The sequence below is a fragment of the Toxorhynchites rutilus genome, chromosome 2 (assembly GCF_029784135.1).
Source record: "Toxorhynchites rutilus septentrionalis strain SRP chromosome 2, ASM2978413v1, whole genome shotgun sequence".
NCBI classification, from domain to species: domain Eukaryota; kingdom Metazoa; phylum Arthropoda; class Insecta; order Diptera; family Culicidae; genus Toxorhynchites; species Toxorhynchites rutilus.
This window is the reverse complement of record NC_073745.1, coordinates 202497872-202519861: the sequence shown is the minus strand read 5'-3', so window position 1 is coordinate 202519861 and position 21990 is coordinate 202497872. Positions and strand designations below refer to the sequence as shown.

The window sequence follows — 21990 nt, the reverse complement described above, 5'->3', positions numbered from 1 at the left end:
CAAAATTCATTCAAATCATTCAAATATTCAAATATTACGAAACGCACTCAGGGAGGAAAGAGGGAAAGCTTTTTGGAAACTTGTTTAGAAATAAATCCAAATAAATATGAACATTTGTATGCAAATAAGCATTGGTTACGTGTTTTGTAGACAAGAGAGTCTAAAAGAGTAAAAAAAGCGTTACGTAATATTTTAACGACCCCTAGTTCCAAATTAACAAACTTTGCTTGCCTCATGTCTGTGTATTCATAATTTACGTATAACATACTGAGGAATGAAATATGAATAGTTCTTATTTTTTTTGAATTTGTCATCAATCAGTCAGCGACAAATAACGTCCGGGACCCGCAGCAAAATTTAAAAAATAGAAAAAAACATTGTATGAGTTGAAATGCTCAGAGCTATACGGAAAAAGATTTTTCAGCTCGGAAAAGATTCACTACACTCGATTCTCCCTATTTAATTACCTGACGTGCAATTCTGGCGACATTTTTGAAGAATCAGTTTTCGGACAGATTGAGTCTGCGCGCAAAAATGATTGTTTTGTTTTCAAGAACGAGGAAATGTAAACATAGGCGCGGATTGCGTTTAGTCACTCCAATATTCTGGCAATGTTTACTGAAAAAATATATCCGTCAATCCATCATTTCTTGTAAAAGTTATGGCTTCCGTTTTTTGAAAAGTTCAACGTTTTATACGGAGTCCTCGCTGAAAGAAGGACTGGTTTTTTGAGGCAATCAAGTCATCGGCACATTTCTTGGTATCATCATAGGAGAAAATCGCTGCTCAGCCATTTTTTTCCAGTCATCGACCGGAAAAAATGGTAATCGGAGGGAGCGATGTCTGGTGAATACGGCGGATGGGGTAAGATTTCCCATTTGATGTTCTGCAGGTAGCTTTTGACAACAATTACAACATGGACCGAGCGTTGTCATGTAGCAGAATCGCCTTATCGTGTCTATCGGCGTATTGCGACCTCTTGTCCTTCAGGGCTCGGCTTAAACGCATCAATTGTTGCCGGTAACTCTCTCCTGTGATAGTTTCATTTGGTTTGAGTAGCTCATAATAAATGACTCCGAGTTGATCCCACCAGATACACAGCATAAACTTGGAACCATGAATATTCGGTTTTGCGGTTGATGTTGATGGCTGGCCGGGCCTAACCCAAGCTTTTTTACGCTTAGGATTATCGTACCGTATCCAATTTTCATCACCAGTCACGATTCGGTGCAGGAAAACTTTTCTGTCGCTGAAGCAGTTGTTCGCAATGTCGCAATGTCAATGTCTCTCGGCTTCAACTCATATGGGGCCCAGTTGTCTTGTTTTTGAATCATTCCGAGTTGCTTTCAACGATGTGAAATTGCTTGTTGTGTTACTCCCAACATTTCTGCAAGTTCTTCTTGTGTCTGGCAGGAATCTTCATCGAGTAACTTCTCCAATTCTTCATCTTTGAATTTTTTTGGTGCACCGGGCGCTGCTCATCTCAAAATTACCACTTTTGAATCGATCAAAACAAGCTCTGTTGGTTTCGACAGAGTATGATTGCCGTAACTTTCCACAAAAATCCGATGTGTCTCAGCTGCTGTCTTCTTTTGTTTGCAGTAATGAAAGAGAATTCCTCGCAAAAAACGGTTTTTTTGAAATGAATTTTTCCATTTTTGGAGTGATGGGAAAAATGTTGATCTGACTTTGAGGATTCAATATGCACTGATACTTGAAGCCCCAACCCTTATCTTTATAATGAAGTTGTGTTCTGTGTTGTCCGATATGTATGTTTGAAATTGCAAACCTATTGAGTCAAACGATTGGGACCCAATATATGTAGGTCTACCTATAGAAACGATGGTTTTGTTTTATACAATTCAATATAAGCTATCACGATTTCATTCTGGTTTTTATTTTAATTTTTTCTGATTTCTGAAAATTATAGTTGGCAACTCTGGTCACCAGACTTCTCTCGAATACAAGAGAAGTGTGGAATTTATAGTATGGCTAGGATAAATATGACAATTTGTTATGACACGAAGACGGCATCACCGTATCCCAAGAATCACGATCTCATTTAAAATTTAGTTTTTGAAACAGTCTTCAAAGAAAACAAAGTTAATTCATTCATTTGGAAGTATCTATTGAGGAAGTGTTCAATGAACTTGAATCCTCATCTACCCACCCTTGTTCCAAAATGACCGATTTGAACCAACTTCCATTCAATAAATGTACCAATAAGCGAGCTACAATAATAAATTAAATCTACATTACATTAACATTATTCCCGAAAAGGAAATATTTTGTTCGTTAACTCTTGCTTGTGGGTGATGAAATTTTAATTTCATCAGCCGTTCAAATGTCGAAGGTTCATCGAATTTGAGACGTCCAGACGGTACAAGTGCACGGAACAAAGTGTAACATACACAGTCTGGCGCCACCCAATTCGTCGCTTTTGGTTGATCATTTATGACACTTGATACCAGGAGCTACAGTATAGTAAGTGATATTATATTCTGTAGAACACAGTCTGCTCCGAACAAATTTAATAGCGATCTCGGCCTCAAAGAATTCATTTTTAATTTTTACGTTTCGTGTTGAAATAGGCCATTTTGTGGTTTGTTCCCCTTACGTACAGGTCAGCTGGCTGAACCCACAGTCCAGCCTGGTGGGATCGATAAAAATGAGTTTCTGCCTTGGTTAGGTTTTCATTAATGTTTGAACTAGTTTGCCAACCTGGGGTTGGAGTGATTATCCGGAACGTTCGATGCAGTCATTATGGTGGGAGTACATTCTGACTGGATATCACTTTTCGGCATCAGTTTAAATAACATGTTTGCGAATTTTTTTCTTTCACGGTGTGTTTATTGTCTGTATAGAACAAATTTGATAAACACAGAATTTTATAAATGCTAATAAATGTTTCAGTTCTGAAAGGCCGTTATCGGAAGAATATTCAACATAATATTATTTGGTAAATAAGAATATAGAACAATGCTGTAAAATAACGGGTGAATTAGTGCCAGTTGAAATCATCCACAATGTTTTTTTCCTTTTTTTAAACTTTCCGCCTTTTGGGCGCCTTTCCGTCTCAGCCAAAAAGGGCTAAACAGTGAAGCGAGGCATGTTTACCCGGTCTCGGCAAAGTCACGTTTAACTGAAAATCCCCAAGAGACTATGAAACCATCAACCTTAGAATTAAATTGAAAATGTTTCTGCTTCTTCCAGCAGTTTCTCTGTCAACATAAATAAAAAATTATTCGGTCGCATTCGTTGCTATTTGCTTTAACTTCGTCCGCGTTCATTTAATTTTTCACCGTAAAATGAACTTCGCGGCATATTGAAATGACCCCCTATCAGACTGAATTCGTTTCTCTCTCATTTACGAATTGTGGATGAGTGCTCTCGTGGTCGAGTGGTTAGCCTCACATATTATCATGCTGGGGGTTCGGGTTCCATTCCCGTTCTAGCCGGGAGCTTTTTCGTCAAGAAAAATTATTCCGACCTACACTGGTACACGCGTATCCTAGAGCTTTCCAGTCAGAATGCATTCAAGGCGTGTTATTTAGCATAGAAATCTCAACTAAGTACTATTAAAAATGGCTTAAGTAATACTACGTTGAGACGGCGAAGTTTCTCTAGGAACGTTAGTGCCATTTAAGAAGAAGAAGAAGAAGAAGAAGAGTACACGGTATGTAAACAATGAAACAATTTATTAATGGTGTAACTATTTTTTTGCACCAGAAATCAAGTTTTCGTTTCACTTTATGTGGACGTCAAAATAAGATTATATACGCGAGCAACGAAGCACATGTCGAGGTGGAGTTGTAGTCAAAATAAATGAAGGGGCAGATTTATATTCATTCGCCACGCCAATAAAAACAAACCATTTGCTTCAACTATAAATGCATTGACGAACGTTAAGAACGAAAATAACTGATGAACACTGATGAACCTGGGGCATGCGGAGTCGATGAAATTTATGTTTCAAGTGTATCTTGCTTAGAAAATAAATTTCTTGCACCTTTTTTCCCCTTGCTGTCTTTTTCCGCATGCTGTCAGATGTTTCTCCTATAAAAAGAGCAAACGTTTTCGTGACTCAGGCTTTATTTATTCACCTTTTTGACCGAGCTAGGATTGAAATAAATGTTGTAATTCTTCTTTTGTAGGAGCATTGAACCACTGTGACCATTAGTTTGATCTATTGTGGTGCACTCCAGGTTACTATATATGCGCTGTCAGTTCGTTCCATCACTCAGGGAATGATTGATAGTGGCACTATGAATTTGCATCTCCCCCAAGAAGGTATGACTTCCTTTATGGAGTAACTTACCTTTTTTGGTTCATCAGACCATAACTCGTTAGGTGTAAGAACACCTTTACCAAGAATCCGCAGTCTTCGCTGAATTAATACACTGCATTGACACAGTAAATGTTCCGAAGTTGTTGCTGTAATTTGTGTAATTTCAATTTTTTTAGTTGTTTTAATGAAAAAAAAAAGTTCAAATAATACAATTCTATCGTTCAGAATAATTAACACCTAACATTTGGCGAATTATAATTAAGTTTGTATATGTTTAGAAGTATCGGTGCACCAGTGGCCGAGTGGTTAGCGTCTCACGTTATCATGCCTGGTGTTCGGGTTCGATTCCCGTTCTGGCCGGAGGATTAATCGTCAAAGAAATTTCCTTCGACTTGCACTGCGGTCACGCGTATTCAAGAGCTTGCCCCACGGAATATATTCAAGGCGTGTTATTTGGCTTAGGAAATCTTAACTAAGTATTCATAAATGACGCTAGTTAATGCATACGTTGAGCAGCAAAAGTTCCACAAGGAACGTTAACGCCATTCAAGAAGAAGAAGAAGATGTTTAGAAGTATATTAGAAGAAATTCCAGTATCTGCCAAAAAGTCAGTTAAACCCCTATGGTTTGAAACGCTAGTATTAATTGATGAAAAAATGTAGTTCGTTTATTTTATATTAATTCGATTATTTTCACCTTTAATAACAATACTTTCTCTATGTAGTGGATTATTATAAGTAAAGTAACTCTTCTTTCCTCTCCTGATTATTGGATCTCTTTTGACATTTCTATTGGATTCTATTTGACAACCAATTTGATTCTATCCGCATGACCCAGTGATGAACGTCTCGTGTTTGACAGCGAATGCGTTCATTGTGACTCAATAAGAAGGGAAAGACGTTTATGGAAGTTTATCTGCTCGTAACGAAGCGTTAATGTAATTAAAAGTTAATTTTTGTGTTTAGTTTTGGAAAATGGTGCAACCTGATGCTTACAATACACTTATTACTAACAGTAATTCATTTGAAAGGTAAATAACTCTTCAGATACATACTAACAATTAACAATTGTATAATTGTACAAAATGTTACATCAAGAGAGTTTCGAAATATTCTGGAGGTGTTGGTGATCCATAATCGGAGGACGTCCAGCGATACTTTAAAAGCGTTAAAAGCTGCCTGAGGTGATTGATCCCGGAAAACTGTCGGCCGTTTCATTGCCAGCTATGCCACTTTGTCCGGGGACTTACATGAGGACCGTATGCGGCAGCAGATACCTCCTGATAGCTTGCATCCATGGGTGTCTCGGTACAGCCCCGCATGGCAATGGCCGAGTCGGTAACTATCAGGATCGGTTTGCTTGACGGGATACAGGTAGCTTCAAAGATTCTGACAGTTTCATCCGAGAAAGCCTGGCAGATGTTGATCAGTTTTTAGCTGGAAGTTAGAGAGTTATTGTGAGAACCTAATCCGAAACCGACTCCTTGCATCGCTTTGGAACCGTCCGTGTATCGAGTATCGAATTTCGTAGTTGTGATATTTTCCTGAGACAAGTTCGAAGTTGTTCCTGATGGTATTATCCACTCGGACCGCCGACAACCTCCAGTCGTTAGTCACAAACCAAAGCTATCTAGTTATCGCTGTGAGGTTGGAATGTGTCACCTGTTGCAAGATTTATCTCACTAAGACAGTCAGGTGCGTCTCCTTACCTCCGTTGGTTTTAGCAAGGAGCTCGCAATTCTGGAGACGGCTTTCTAGGAGTTCATTTTTGGCCAGGCACGTCAATTCGAGACCGTAGATGAGACCTTCACCATCTTCACCCAATTTTTTTCTGTTGCCACGTAAAACACTTTATTTTCTAGTTCGTATTCTTCGAACCGAACCTCGCACTGTCGCCAAACGCCGTTGATGCCGTTTTTACAGAGGAACCGGAATTCCCTACCTTTCAATTTCCTCGTCCAATAATCGGCATTCAGAAAACTCCAGCGTCAAATTCTCCGCTGGAAGTGTTTCCAACGTGGTCACCACAGTTGAATACTCGTCCCCCACACTCAGCAATAATTCACACACATCGTCTACTCCATGACGGCGCCAATCGTCCGCAACTGTCGTGCTAGTAATTCGTACCGGAGGAAATGCTGCTGCCTAGAGGCGAATGAACTGAAAAGTTTAAACCCTCTTAAAGCCAAAAAGAAGAAGAAGAAGAAATGCTGCTGCAGATGCCACCTTCATATTTCAACTCTTTCAGCTGACGACTGAAGTGTATCCGTTTTTGGAGTTTCATGTCCCTGTACGTATTCAATTTGGCTGTCGCAAATACGAGAAACAATCAGAGACTTACAAAAAAGAAAAAGAAATTGAAAAACTTTACAGGAGGCGGGAATCCTGTAAAGTTTTTCAATTTCTTTCTCTTTTGGTTGTTTTTGCTGAGGAGAGTCTTCTTCGTCGATCAGCAAATCCGCCCGATCTCCAATATCGTGCTCAATTCACTCTTTGAGTTCACGCTCTTCCAGAGTATATTTTAAAAACTTTAAAAGCTACAAAATTTTAGTCATAGAACGAAATTTCATTTTATTTATTTACCCTCAATCAACAGAATGAGGGGAAACATCATGAGAAAGGTTGACATCATTTTCTAGTAATATTTTTTCATTATTATTTACTAACTCTACCCAATCAGCATCACAATAAAGTAATATGAGCTATGTTTCTGAGTTCTTTATTATGCTTCGATATAACGTACAGTTCGATACAACGTAGTTTCCCTGTAATAATACACTCTGGTGGATCACACCAGTTCGGCGGAACCTTCGGCTGAAGCAGGCCTAGATTTTGATAGCTTAGACAATCGGTATAATGTGGCACTTCGGTCTTATGGAATACCGTTGGATTTGGTTTGTTAGGAAAGAAACACTTGGAATAAAACGCTTCGGAATACAATCCAAAACAAACTGGATTTATTTGCGTGCTTCATATTTACACGGTTAAATTGGAATGCTATAATATCCGTAGTGACCTTCAATATGCACATATTGGGTTGGGGAAAAAGAAATGTCGTATATTGTCAATATATGGCATAACTTAAACATATCTTGTGTTGTACTTATCGCATCGGGTCATACTATACGGCTATTTAAAGACGACAATCTGTGCGTTTTGACAGTGTTGTGATTGTCCTTTTCAGTCTCAAGTTATAGCGCGTCAAAGATGGAATCCACCAAGCAAGAAATTCGCCGTATTCAACGTTTTTACTACCTGCGAGGTAAAACTGCAACGAAGGCGGCCGAAAAAATTCGTGTAGTTTATGGACCCGATACTGTAACGATTCGCACAGCACAGCGTTGGTTTGGTCGATTTCGTGTTCTGGTGTAGTGGCTGTCGAAGATACACCCCGTACTGGTAGGCTAATCGTCGTGGAAGCCGATAAAATCATTGAAATCATCCAAGTAGACCGGCATGTGAGCACTCGCTCGATTGGCCAGGAACTGGGTATAGACCATAAAACCGTTTGGAACCATTTGCAGAAGATTGGATTCTAAAAAAAAGCTGGATGTATGGGTGCCACACGAGTTGACGCAAAAAAATCTTTTAGACCGATTCAACGCCTGCGATGCACTGCTGAAACGGAACGAACTCGTCCCATCTTTGAAGAAGATGGTGACTGGTGATGAAAAGTGGATCACGTACGACAACCTAAAGCGAAAAAAGTCGTGGTCGAAGCGCGGTGAGCCGGCCCAAACCATCGCCAAGCCCGGATTGACGGCCAGGAAGGTTTTGCTGTGTGTTTGGTGGGATTGGAAGGGAGTCATCCACTATGAGCTGCTCAACTATGGCCAGAGCCTCAACTCGGTTCTCTACTGTGAGCAGCTTGATCGTTTGAAGCAGGCGATTGACCAGAAGTGGCCATAAATGATCAATAGGAATGGTGTTGGTTTCCACCAGGACAACGCTCGGCCTCAGACATCTTTGATGATCCACCAGAAGCTACGGGAGCTCGGATGTTATGTACTATTGCGCCCACCGTATAGTCCGGACCTGGCTCCAAGTGATTATTACTCTTCCGGTCCATGCAAAACACTCTTGGTGGTACTAAGTTGACCTCAAAAGAGGCTTGCGAAAACTGGCTGGCTGATTTTTTTTTTGAAAATAAGGAGAGTGGGTTTTATAAGGGGGGATAATGAAGTTGCCTTCTAAAAGGCAACATGTTTACGAACAAAACGGCACTTATTTGACTTAAATTGGATAATTTTAAGTATGTTAAATAAAGGGCCTGATTCTCGAATACACTACGAATACACTTCACGGTGGAAACGGAATGAAACGTATTCACGATGACAAAGGTACAGTGTCGACATCTGGATACGAGATTAGTTTCCCACTAAATTTATCATTATAATATCAAATTATCTTCAGATGAAATTTTTGTATGAGATTATTATATCACATGAAGAAAACAAAAGTTTTCCACTCACATTGAATACCAGTTTGATACGAAGAAGTTAATATTCATTAATGATTTTTTATTTGAAAAGTGCTCATTCTGCCTGAAAACTCATCATTATCTTCGCTTCACTAACTCGTAAAACGTATTTCAATGGCGTGCCGTTTATTTCGTTTCCATCGTGAAGTGTATTCGAGAATCAGGTCCAAAGCGTCAAATTTCGATCAGTAATACGCCTTTTTTTTCCCCAACCAAATATTTGTGCGTTTCGTGTTTTGCTGCTGTTTTTATTGGTGTTATGCACCACACACTGCATTTCGGAAGGGAGGGAGAGGCTTGGATAGAAAAAGATTAGTAATAGAATAGATTAGGATTATTCTCAGAGCCCAAAATCTTCGAAGATTAAAAATGATTATCGACTCTCCTCTCAGTCGCTTCGCTTCGACTATTACTACTTCAGCATTCGCCGTCAACATGCATTGAATTGACTAGAAGTGAATTGACGAGCGTGTAAGAGCGAGAATGACTGATGAACTATTCTAGTCAATGATTAATCTAATTGACGTGACTAATGAATACAAATTTGCCTCTCCACTCAACTGACTTTGATCCATACTTCTACTTCCCCCTGACACGAATCTCTTTGCCCGCGTACGTAATCTTATTTTACGTCCATATAAAGTGAAACGAAAACTTGATTTTTAATGCAAAAAAGTAGTTACACCATTGATGGACGATTTATTGTCTACCCACCGTGAACTCAAACCAACGAACTTAGATAGTTATCAGGTATGCTATAAAGGCCCTCGCGTTAGTATAAGTTAATAGCGTGCAGTTTGGTAGGAAAATTAAGTAAAATTTTAGTTCACTTTGTCTCCGAGTTCAATTTTGTGAAAAAAACATGCAGAAAAACGGGTTTATATCACAAAATTCACAAACTTGTCAGCGTTTCTGAACACAACACTGCACGCTATTTTATATGTGTTTGTGTTATTTTCGTGTACGGTTCAAACAAATCTAGCTCGCCTGTAGTATATGTCCAACCACGTTGAACTCGAAGATCTATACATGTATACGGGATATATGAGAGAGAGAGAGGGGAAACGAATTCATTTTGAGGGCACACACGTCGAAATGCATTGAAGTCCATTTGACTGGGAAGAATGAAATGAGATAGTCGAGTTGTAGAGGGAGATGGCGACTAAACGCCCGACTGATTATTGAGTCATGTTGACGGAGAAACTGCGTGAAAAAGCTAAAAATCATTTCCAATTGAATACGAAGGGGAATTTCTCCATCGTCCGCTGACTATTCTCAATTGAATATGACTATGCTGAGGCCTGGTTATTCTAATGGATACTACAAAAAGCCTCCATATTCATCCATTATACTATTTTTTTCATTCTTTCATTTCATAATGTTTATTTATTATACTCGATATTCACTGATTTTTTTTATCAATTGGTAAGTATTTTGTATGAATAAGAAAAGAATTAGAGATAGAATTTTTAAAGAAATTTGGTTATAGGGGTCGGAGGTATCACTTCATTCTGGAAAATGGGTCCCTTGCCCAAAAAAGTTTGAGAATCCCTACTGTAAATGATACAGCAATTCCATGTATCGGAACAACTAAATGGAACAAATAAATGATCCAAGCTAAAAAAATTGCGTGTTGATTAGTAACTCCTACTTTGCGTCAAAATATTTAATTACCCGTTCCACCATAACCGTTAAAACTAAACAATCAATCGCGCACCACTTGAGACTAATTTGAATGCAATTCATCGATCATACTTGTTGAAGGCGTTAGCATCTCAACATATACGAAACTTCTTCAATGGGTGCAACAAATCTCCTGCGCAGTTACTGCAGCAATTGAAACATACCGACATGGGTGCAAAACGAAACAAATATGGTTCGACCTTGTAATAAATCAACACCATTACGCGCGTGTTTGGAATTTGAAAAAAAATGTTTTCGGAGTGTATATATCAGTGCATCGAATATTGATGAATCTCATGGCGGGCTGAATTTTGAATCATTGCTGTTAATTGTCGTACGCGAATTACGGCGTAATTAATTTGTGTACAGTAATCAACATCAACAAAGTTTCACAAATTGACGAAAATATATATGAAGCGTGCGCAATGCATCGCGCGCGGGTACTTACCTCCAGCTGATCGTTCTCAACCATTTTCAATAGCGCTATGAACGATGATTTGTCTACCGCAAGCCATACTCCTACGCCTAGAACGATCGAGCCGAGCACCTAGGGAGTAGATAACATAAAATAAACATTCGTGAAAGCTTTGTGGGCGAAGGACGGAGAAGGGTTTGTTTTTTTGCCAGCCTTTTTGAGGTTAACTTAAGCGGCATGTACTTGGCAAAAACAAAGCGCATTGATTGGTTTGACTTACGAAGAACACAAAGTTGAACACTGACAGTAGCGATTTCGCTATGCATGATTCACAGTCGCATCCCATCTCGCGGGAAGGCGGTCCTCGTTTCAATGTTCGTCGATGATGCTATTTATGGTGGTAACAATTGCGTTGCACTGTGATCTGCAAATGAAGAAGAAAAAATGAGAACAGGCTGTGATTAGAATTGATGAGTCATTAGTTCAGTTTCTTGTTCATCCATGTGATGGATGCTACATGAATTGTTTTTGAATAAAAACATCTTGTTTAGATAAATTGAAAATGTGGTCCAAATCTAGTCAATAAATGGCATGTAATACATAGTTAAATTTTAATGAATATTTTAAGTGAATCTGAACAACTTCAACCAATTAGAATGTGGTGAGCTTGATAAGCACGCCCCAAGATTCAAATTTAATTCGTCAATAGAATATGTTAACCTTCTGCCACCCTCCAATTAGTTTATTTAAATGGCACTCACTTAAGTTTTTTTTTTGTTTTGCTCCCTTATCTAGCGGCTTTACCGTCAAATTATGTGCATTTGAAAGCTCACCGGCATAGAGTTAAGTTGTTGCTTGTGAAATGTTACTTAAATTTGAACAACCGTTTATACGACCGTTCCTCGGAATTCTACAAGCCTGTGCAATTTCTCATCACCCTTATCTTTATAATTTGATTTCTTTTGTGATGATATAAGCACCATATGACTCATAACATTTAATCATCATCATAATTTGTTGGTATGATTATTGCTTAAGTATAACTAGGGCGTGTAAACAACATATGTCGTTTTTACATCGGTGCTTTATACGCATCTGTGCGGTGGGATTCAGTTTAATGGGTGTGTGCACTGGAAGGTCAATTCAGTTTCAAATGCTTAGAAATTTATTAAGACGCGTTCACATTATGCCAATCGGCCTTGGCCGCCCGGTAAAGCCGACTAAATGTGGACATATCGCCCGGGCTTGCCGGCGTGCCGAAAACCGACTCGAATTAAACCGAACCTTACCCGAAACAAGTGGGTCCGGTTCGAGAAAGTCGAACCAAAACAAAACGAAGTAAATTAGCGTTGACGACATTGTGCTTCGTATGATCGTGACGGCTTCGTGCATCCGATGGGGCTTCGGCTTCGTGCACCCGATGGGGCGTCTACATTACATAACGAACCGAATATACCGCCTGGTACAGGCCGATCGGCATCATTCGGCGTAATGTGGACGCGCCTTTAGATCACTTATTTTTTATTCATTTCTAAGAAATAAAAATAGTTATTTATGCACCGAAAAATCCATGCCGGTGCTTTATGTATTTTTGGCAATCTGGGAGATCAGCATAAAGAAGAGGTAGATGGAAAATGAAATATGTCTCATCTATTAGAAGGGTGTCAAAGTGGCCAGTTGGAACTACAGCCCCAATATCTAGAAGCTTTTTTCTAATCAACATAAGAAATATAAAAATAGATTGTAATTTGAGCATTATGATTATGGATAAAATTTCTGGATTCGAAAAAAGCCTTTTTAGTGCTTGCTTTTTTGTAATACTCATACATGGGACACCTAAACTGGATCAAACCGTTTTCATTAATAAATCACAAACCGAGGAACTTTTTTTCATGTCTAAATATTCATCCCGTATTCCATGAGAAAAATAGGCAACATTCAACGATAAGCGGATTGTGGACTAGGACAGCATACTCTTGCGTCAATCCAGAGAAATATTTTTCAGAGAGTTTAGTTGAGCAATCATTCACGATTCAAAATCCGAATCTAACTCGTTCGCTTATTTGTCAATCATACTACATGGACTGAAAAGTTCCGGTATTTTTCAACAGATAGCTCATTTGAGCGGCTCGACGGCTCTCTTCAAGAACTGAATTATTCGGATACGTAAAGAATGTAAGACGTAAAAAATAAGGTTTAAAACAATAATCAGTGCAGAGAATAGTAAAAATATTACTTTACTGAAGGTTTTCTCTGATATATTTCCATCACAATAATCTTCTTTACTACTTTTTAAAATTTATAAACATTATCTTTTCAATGTTATCTGATGAAAGTCTACTACATCTTTCACAGATGATCACGCTTTATCACCAACGATTTGTGGTAGTTTCGTAGGTGTGTAAATGTGTAGGGTAAATGATCTTGGTTTGTCCGATTTGGGGTGTTTTTACGCAACTAGTAAATGCAAATCGATTTTTCTTCATGAAAATCACACATAATCGATACGAGTTTGGGTTTGTTGAAAAGCCCCAAGTCTCTAGTTGCTAATACTACCATAAGGTGTTGAAATTATTCAAATTTTTATGTTTTTTAACGATTTTCCTTAAAGAGGAATTATGATTATGGTTTGACCAAAAACTGATCATGGTTTGTCCAGTTTTAGAAATCCTACCACGCAAGATTTACATTTGTAACATTATTTAAAAAAATAAGAAAAAACATTTTTTTTGGAAGCGATTTTCGATGTAATTTATCACGTCATTTTTATAAGGTTTTTGTTGCTTGAAACCGATTCAGAGGCGATAACTGTGGGATACTAGCTGTTTCTCTGAGCTTTATAATCTCTGAGGGAAACAACTCATGGGCATATTATATTTCTGCTGGTTCATTTAACACTGTATGATTGGAAATTTAGAATTTGGGCGCCTTACAAAATTAAATTCGTAGTACTTTTGTTATTCAGTATCTAAAATACAGAACGATTACAGATGACTGAAGGTTAATTAATCTACGTACTGACGTAGTTGTTACCTTAAATCTTAAGAGCACAGTCAAGATAAATCTATTCTCTCTTAGGGGGTGCGTATTACACTTCTCCTATACCACCTATCATGCTAAAGGTCACGAGCAGGGCTATGCAAAGTCATAGTCAACTGAGGATAGTCAGCTGACTATCTGATTGACTATACCCGTATTCAGTTAGTAATGACTTTTGGCTTGTTCACGCAATTTCTCCGCCAAAACGACTAAACAGTCAGTCGGGCGTTTAGTCGCTCTCTCCCTCTACCGACTCGACTATATCATTTCATTCTTCCCAGTAAAATTGTCCTCATTGCATTTTGAAGTGACTTCCCCCAAAACGAATTTGTTCCTCTCTTTCTCTTTCCCATGTATGTGTGCATGTATCGATGTTCGAGTTCAACGTGGTTTGACATACGCTACAGGTGAGCTAGTTTATTTCGTATCGTACACGAAAATTATTCACACATAGAAAATAGCGTGCTGTATGTGTGTGCGTTATTTTGCTCGCTATTTACTAATACTAACGCGAGGATCTTTCAAGCATACTTGATAAATGTCTAAGTTCGTTGGTTTGAGTTCACGATGGATAGACAATAAACCGTCCATTGATGGGGTAACTTCTTTTTTGCATCAGAAATCATGTTTTCGTCCCTCTTTATATTGACGTAAAAATAATATTGCCTACGCGGATATGAATTAGTGTCAGGGGGAAATGGAAGTGTGGATTGAAGTCAGTTGAATGAAGAGGCAGATTTGTATTCATCAGTCGAGTCTGTTAAAATAACCACTGACTGGACTAGTTCACCAGTCATCCTCGCTAGTCAACGCTAGTCAATTCATTTTCTAGTCAAGTCACATTTTGTTGCCGGTGGCTGCCGAATCAGTTCTAGTCGAAGCGAAGCTACTGAGAGTAGAGTCGGTCCTCATTTTTCACCTTCGAAGATTTTGGGCCCTGGTCACGGGTTCAATTTCCACTCCCGACATTCTTCCAAAAATGGAAGTAAAAGTGACGAACCAGCCAAAATGTGTTGAAAATCACTATAATAGAGAAAAAATACTTATATCAGTTTTCGATAAAGACACAGTTTTCTCCCCGTTTTATATTCCAAACATTTTTAAAATGTTTCGAATGGAATGTTTTCATGAGAAACTGAAAATGTCAAATCATTTCATTCGATAACCATATGCGGGAGTTGCATGAAAAAAGTAATTGGTCATCTTAGAGTTGGATTTGTCATAAATAACTGTATTCTACTAGTCAAGCCCTTTCATCTGATACCCATATGACGGGGTTTTCAGAAGAAATGTAGTCTGCCATTTTGTAACGGCCGTCATCTTGGCTATCCATTTTACATAAATAACTGTGTCTTGCTGGTGAAGTCCTTTCATTGGATGCCCATGTTGACGGCCGCCATCTTGAATTTCCATTTTACATAATAACTGTGTCCTACTAGTCAAGTACTTTCATTATACACCCATATTTATGAGGTTTCGAGAAAATATGTAATCCGCCAAAATTTACAAGCATACAAAAAGGTAAATAAAACCGCTTAAAAAGCAGTATGGGAAACATATATTTCTACCGCACTGCCGCAGGCCACGGTTGGTCAGAACGAGCTTACGATCCACGGTTCTTTACCAATAAACCGGCTCTTTAAAGAAACACGGTTCTTTTTTGAATCGCAGTTCATTTAAGAGCCGTTCATTTGAGAACCATGGTTCAAAAAAGAATTGCGGTTCATAAAAGAACCGTGTTGTACTCATACGGTTGTCCCGATCCGTGCATATCCACTTTTATTCTATCCTTTCATCATATGGTCGACCCGATCCATACTTAAAGGGTGAACGCGAAATTATTGCGACACATTTAACAGGGTATAACTTTTTTACCATTGGGTAAAAAGCAACCAAATTTTGCTCACTTTCTCATTGATGTGTATTGTCTACATGCTGTCAAACTCGAAGTCGTGTTTTACGATTCAACGAAAATGGACACCTGGAATTCCCTGACCTGTCGCACCGGCAGTTAGGAAAAATGTTGAACATTCACCATTCAACCGTCTCCAGAGTGTTGAAGCGGTTCCAGGAGCGGTTGACGTTGGACCATGGCAAAGGAGCTGGAAGAAAACCGGGACCGGAGAACAAAAAGACGGAGTGAAAGGTGAAGCGGATGATTAAAGCAAATCCCAACGTCTCAAGCCGTAATTTGGCTAAAAAGGTCGGCATGTCGCCGAGCTACGTCTAGAATGCAAAGAAGAGAGCTGGACTACATACATACAAGGTACAGAACTTCCCAAACCGCGATGAGCGGCAACAATCGACGGCTAAAACTCGGGCACGGAATCTCTACGAGAAGATGCTGACAAAATATGGCTGCTGTGTGATGGACGACGAAACCTATATAAAAGCCGATTTTTAGCAAATTCCGGGGTTGGAATTTTTCACTGGCAAGAGCAAGTTCGATGTGGACGACAAATTTAAGAAGAAGAAAATGTCGAAGTTCGCCTCCAAATATCTCGTTTGGCAGGCCATCTGCTCTTGCGGACTGAGGAGTGAGCCTTTCGTGACAAAGGGGACAAAAAAAAGCGAGATCTACAAATCTGAGTGCCTCGAGAAGCGCCTTTTGCCGTTCTTGCAGCAGCACGACGAAGCTCCGCTATTTTGGCCAGATTTTGCATCATGCCACTATTCTAAAAGTGTCCTGGAGTGGTAAGAGGCCAATTCTGTCCATTTTGTTCCAAAGGACATGAACCCGTCAAACTGTCCGGAGCTGCGCCTGGTGGAGCAGTACTGGGCAATAATGAAGCGGGAACTTCGGAAGAGCAAGAAGACAGTCAAAGACGAGAAGGACATGTTAAGAAAATGGAAAAAAACTGAGAAACTGGTACCGGATGACACTGTAAAGACTTTGATGGAGGGCATCAAGCGAAAATGCGTTCAATTTTACACTCAAGGCTCCATCGATTAACTTTTCTTTTGATTTTTGAAGTAAATATATAATTTTAGTTTGATTCTAAACATTATAAGAAAATTTGCATGACATTTTCGGTGTCGCAATAATTTCGTGTTCGCCCCTTATAATAAAAGAAAAGATCTATTTTTACCCTGCTATATTAAAAAAAAAAGTGGAACATATCGGTGTTAATAATTTGATCGTTTTCCTTGTGCATGTGCATCAGTACTTTTTTTTAAATATCGCCTGCTAAACATAGAAACATAATTTAAAATAAAATCACTTGGTTTTGTTACCGTATTGCAACCAAACAAGCTCAATGCAGCTCAATGCATTGATTGAAAAATAAATCGTTGTTTCTGGCAACAAGTTTCAATTTTAGTATCATTCAAGTCAACCTGCAGTTGGAGTATTAGAATTTCTGCCAACCATACTGTTTAATTATACTTTTTTTTAAAGCGTATCATTCATTACTGATAATATTCATGCCTCCCATGGTAGGATAGTTCTGCTACTTGTAGTCTTCCGCTAACGGGGTAGTCCTGGGCTGACCATTCATGTCTTCATGTAATTTCGAGTTGTCCCCCAAAAGATTCTACTACCCTTGTGCACACATACAAACTTTAATTTAATATTTTCTCAAAATATTTCGATTCAAGGCGGTTTCCGATTATCCCGTTTAATCCTGGCTCCTGACCGGATTACCGAAATGTGTGCCCATGAGCGTCCGCGGGATAATCGGAGACCTCCCGAACCCGAGCGGTGACTGCCTGCTGATATGATGGCGGAAAATGTGCCGAGTGCTCAACCCACTTAATCGACTTAAACTGACGATACCTATGTTGCCAGAACTGGGCATGCCACACAATTTTGGACATGAAAAAGCTATCCGCACGATGAGTGCCGCGTTTGCTGACCGTCGACCAAAAACATCGGCGCGTTGATGATTCAACAGCCGGTTTGGCGTTGTTGAAGCGTAATCGAGTGGACTTCTTTCGATGTTGTATGGCAATTGATGAAACATGGATTCATTACCACACTCCTGAGTACAATAGGAAGTCTGCAGAGTGGCACTGAGGCATATTTGGAAGATTTAGACGTTTCGTACTACAGAAAGGGAATCGAAACTCGCTATACCAAGTGTATTGCCATCGAAGGAAACTATGTTGATGAATAAATACAGCTTTGCCAAAAAAAAACCAATGTTTTCATTAAAAATCCCGGGACTTTTCGACCCATGTGGTATTACAGAGTAATCGAGCAACATCTCCAGAAAGAACCTTTTCGGCGAGGGCCTTGAATTTGATTTATTTACAATGATACTATTGGGTATGTAACTTAATCGGCAATTTCTCAATTTTAATTCTGAAATTTACATGTTTTAAAGCCAAAAATAAGTCCTGCCAATTTGTGATATCCTGTTTTAAAGTAGAACGTATTAAATTCAAAGCGTTCTGCATCGATCATTACAAATGGTACTCGGAAGGGGTAAGGTCTGGGGCTGGTAGGTGCGTGAACCAATCCGCTATTTTTCAAATAGTTCTTAACTCGAACAGCAACATGGTATGGTGTCGCGGCCCGCAAAAAATAAATAAATAAAAAAGGGAGGTGTCAAAGATACGACCGTATTGTTAACATAGGACTATGAAATTCGAACCGAATCGGTGGGGTGGCGGTGGCGACAGCAACCGCCGCGGAACAAATTTTCACCTTCAGTTTTCCACCGAAGAACGTAGCTCTCACAGCTTAATAATACCTCCGGTTTGGAAGGCGTAGCAGTTTGACGCCTCTTCCAACCCGGAATTCACAAGAAATAATTGATCGATCGGAGAAAGTCACCATCTGACATCCTGACATCCTGCTACACATCAAGATGGCAGCGGCAGCGTGGCTTTCCTAATGGCCTTTCTCAAGGCCGAGTGTTTAGCTTAGCTTTCCAAATTGGCCTTTTTAAAGTCCAGAGGCAAATGACTGAGAAGGTCTGAGAGTCTAAGAAAGCCTCTATTGAATTATATAACATCATCATCATTACATCAACAAATCCGAACACGCTCCTAAATTCACACAAGCCTTCTTCCAGCAAAAAAAGATATATAAAACTCAATTCGTTTCTGATTAATTCGAATATTATTTTAGAATGCACTTTGTGATTTCACCAAGATTTATAGATTATTGTGATTTCAAAAATTTGCTTCTAAGAGCTGTTTTGAGCCATAGAAGAATTCTTCGGGCCAGTAAGTAACAAACATCACACATACACAAACATCACACAGAATTACAGATTTTCAGCAAAGATACAGAATTTACAGATTTTTTTTTTAAATTCATTTTTAAACGCAACGCAACGAGATGGCTTCCGATGGAGGCAGTTATTAAGCGAAATCTTGAGCGATTTGAAGAGCTAAAACTATTCTTTGCGTTCCAAGTTAAGTATGACCATAATCAATCCGCCAATCGTATATTGACTCATTAAAACGATCTCATGACTGGACCGATTATGCTGTTTCTAAACTTTGTTCTGCCGCTCATCAATAACGTCAATTACACTTTTCAATAAGAATGTTCTCAATTTTTCGAACATTATAATAAGACAAAAATGTTATTGATGATCATGTTGGGTAACTTATGTTTGGAGAGTTACGTGCAACGATTTTCTGATGCTGACATTCATGTGAAATATTTTGAAGGCTTTCTGAAGAAGCCTGAAGATATTTTGTATCGATGCGGAAGAAGCCGAAAAATGATTGGATGCAGCTAGGAAGCTGACCTTCAAATCGATTTGTCGTGACTTCTTTATTGAACTCGTGGAAAATATTTCAAAGCGATTAGAAACGCTTATCGAAACTATGGCCTTGATAAAACCTTAATATTTCGTCAAGCTACCAAACCATAATGATTTGTGACGCTTAGCATTGAGAAAGGAACTTTTGCTGTCTCAATGTAGATATTAACTAGCGTCGTTGTTATTAGTACTTAGATGAGATTTCTTATGACTAAGAACACTCCTTGTATGTATTCTGGGTGGAAAGTTCTAGAATACGCGTGTACAAATGCAGGTCGGAAGAATTTTCATTGACGAAAAGTCCTCCGGAATCAAACCCGAACCCCCGGCATGATAGTATGTGCGTTGGTTTGAATTACAAAAGCCAACTCTCAGTTATTTGGATGCAGTAAATTCACAAATAGGTTGTTTACACTCAAAATATTCAAAACAGGTGGAGCTCAAATTGCAATATTTTTCCTATCCACATCTATTTTATTTATTTATTTATTCGACAATACTTGTCTATGAGCCTTCGGCTCTTAAAGACTGGCTAGCTTAACTAACAATATTTTGGCATTTTTAAATTCAAAACATTAATCAAAGGTACATATACATTTTAACAAAACCGTACAATTGTGATCGAAATTGACAAAAACAAAAATAATACTCAAACATTCGGAAACTGCTCTGACAACAGACTTGTTTTTAACTGTTTTTTGAACGAACATACATTACGGGGTTTCAAATTGTCGCTAAGGTTGTTATACAATGTAATAGATTTTTTCAAAACCGAATTCTGGCCGAATCTTCTTGCATTGCTTCTGCTGATACTTAAGTTTGTCCCGCTTCTGGTGTGGTGCTGGTGCTGATCGGAGACCCTTTCTAGATGAGTGTTTGTGTGGACCGCTTCTAGTACTATCTGGTGTATATGGGTACACGCGCTGACTTTGTAGACATTTTCTACCAATAACAATTGGTGTTTTGTATGAATGAACTCCGTTGACGTTCTCCAAGAATACCCGGAGAGATTTTTAATAGCTTTGTTTTGAATCACTTGAAGAGATTTCATTGCTGATTTATTGGCTGTACCCCAGATCAGTATCCCATAGACTAAATGACAATGGAACAGTGAAAAGTGCAGGTTTCGTTTCGTTCTGGTTGGAAGCAAATCGCAGATTCTTTTGAACACGCCAGCTACCTGTGCCAATTTAGCACCTAGTCTACGGGTATGCTCAGACCACTTTAGTTCACTATCAAGCCATACCCCTAAGTACTTGAAAACATCCGTTCGATCAATAATATTACCGTCGTAGAAAATATTCAGATTAACTTCTTTTGGAATATTGAATAGCATGTATTTTGTTTTAGAGATATTCACAGTGAACTTGTGTCGATTCATCCACACTCTTAGACTGCAAAGATCTTCATTAATCGCACTTTGAAGAAGTTCGCATGATTCGCCAACATAAATTAGCACAATATCATCCGCATACATAAACAGAGCACCTCGGAGGGGTAGGTCCTTCAAATTGTTCACATAACAATTAAACAAGGTTGGCCCTAGAGTGCTACCTTGAACCACGCCATAGTCCACATTTCGCATCGTACTTCTCACATTTTTATCTTGCACAAATTGAGATCGTCGTTCTAGGAAGCTCCGAAACCATAGCATAGACCGACCTTTCACACCCAACTCACTAAGTCGTCGTATCAAAATATTTCTGTCACAGGTATCAAATGCCTTACTCAAATCGAGGAAAATTGCAGCAACTTTTTGTTTTTCATCACAGTGTCTCTGTATTTTGGATACAACGTCGAATAAAACCGTTTGTGTACTCGATTTAGGTCGAAAACCGTATTGCTTCGATGAAATCAGCTTATGGTATTCGAGATGATCCACTAATTGTTTATTTATGACCTTCTGCATAATCTTATCAGTGACAGAAGGTACATTTATTGGGCGGAAATCCGAACATTGCCCGTAGAACGAACGCTGGATTTACTATTTCTATTTCATAAAAAACGTGCTGTTTTCTTATTTGGCACAATTACTGAAAGACTCAGTCCTATGTCAAAAAATAGGCAATGAAGTTCAGAGTTTTCGTTATTGTTAAACAAACAAATTTATTAGAAATAAAGTATCACCAGGTTGGCCCAAGAAGAGCCCGCCGCTTGCAGGTTGAGTATAGCTGATTTAGATCTTTTAATAGCTCGCTTTCAACAGATCAATTGTTATCTGTAGAAGTCTACATTGATCGTTTGATCATGTTTTAGCAGCCATACTTACTGCTAAACCGAGAAGGAGGCACTAGCACTAGGTTGGGCACTTAAACGATTCTAACCGTATCTTCTAGGACGAACATTTGAACTCGGAATAACCACGA

At 38.9% G+C, this 21990-nt stretch overlaps 1 protein-coding gene across 3 annotated transcripts in view; it reads right to left on the bottom strand.

Annotated features, from left to right (window-relative positions):
* The window catches only part of LOC129769813 (tetraspanin-9), a 116427-nt gene that overhangs the window by 14047 nt on the left and 80390 nt on the right, over nucleotides 1-21990 (bottom strand). For all 3 annotated transcript variants that reach the window (XM_055772291.1, XM_055772289.1, XM_055772290.1), the window contains exons 4-5: nucleotides 11146-11289; nucleotides 10899-10997 (exon numbers count right to left, since the gene is read on the bottom strand). In XM_055772291.1, the coding sequence (XP_055628266.1) occupies nucleotides 10899-10997; nucleotides 11146-11211 (165 nt within the window). In that variant the 5' untranslated portion in view covers nucleotides 11212-11289. The remainder of the gene's footprint in view (nucleotides 1-10898; nucleotides 10998-11145; nucleotides 11290-21990) is intronic.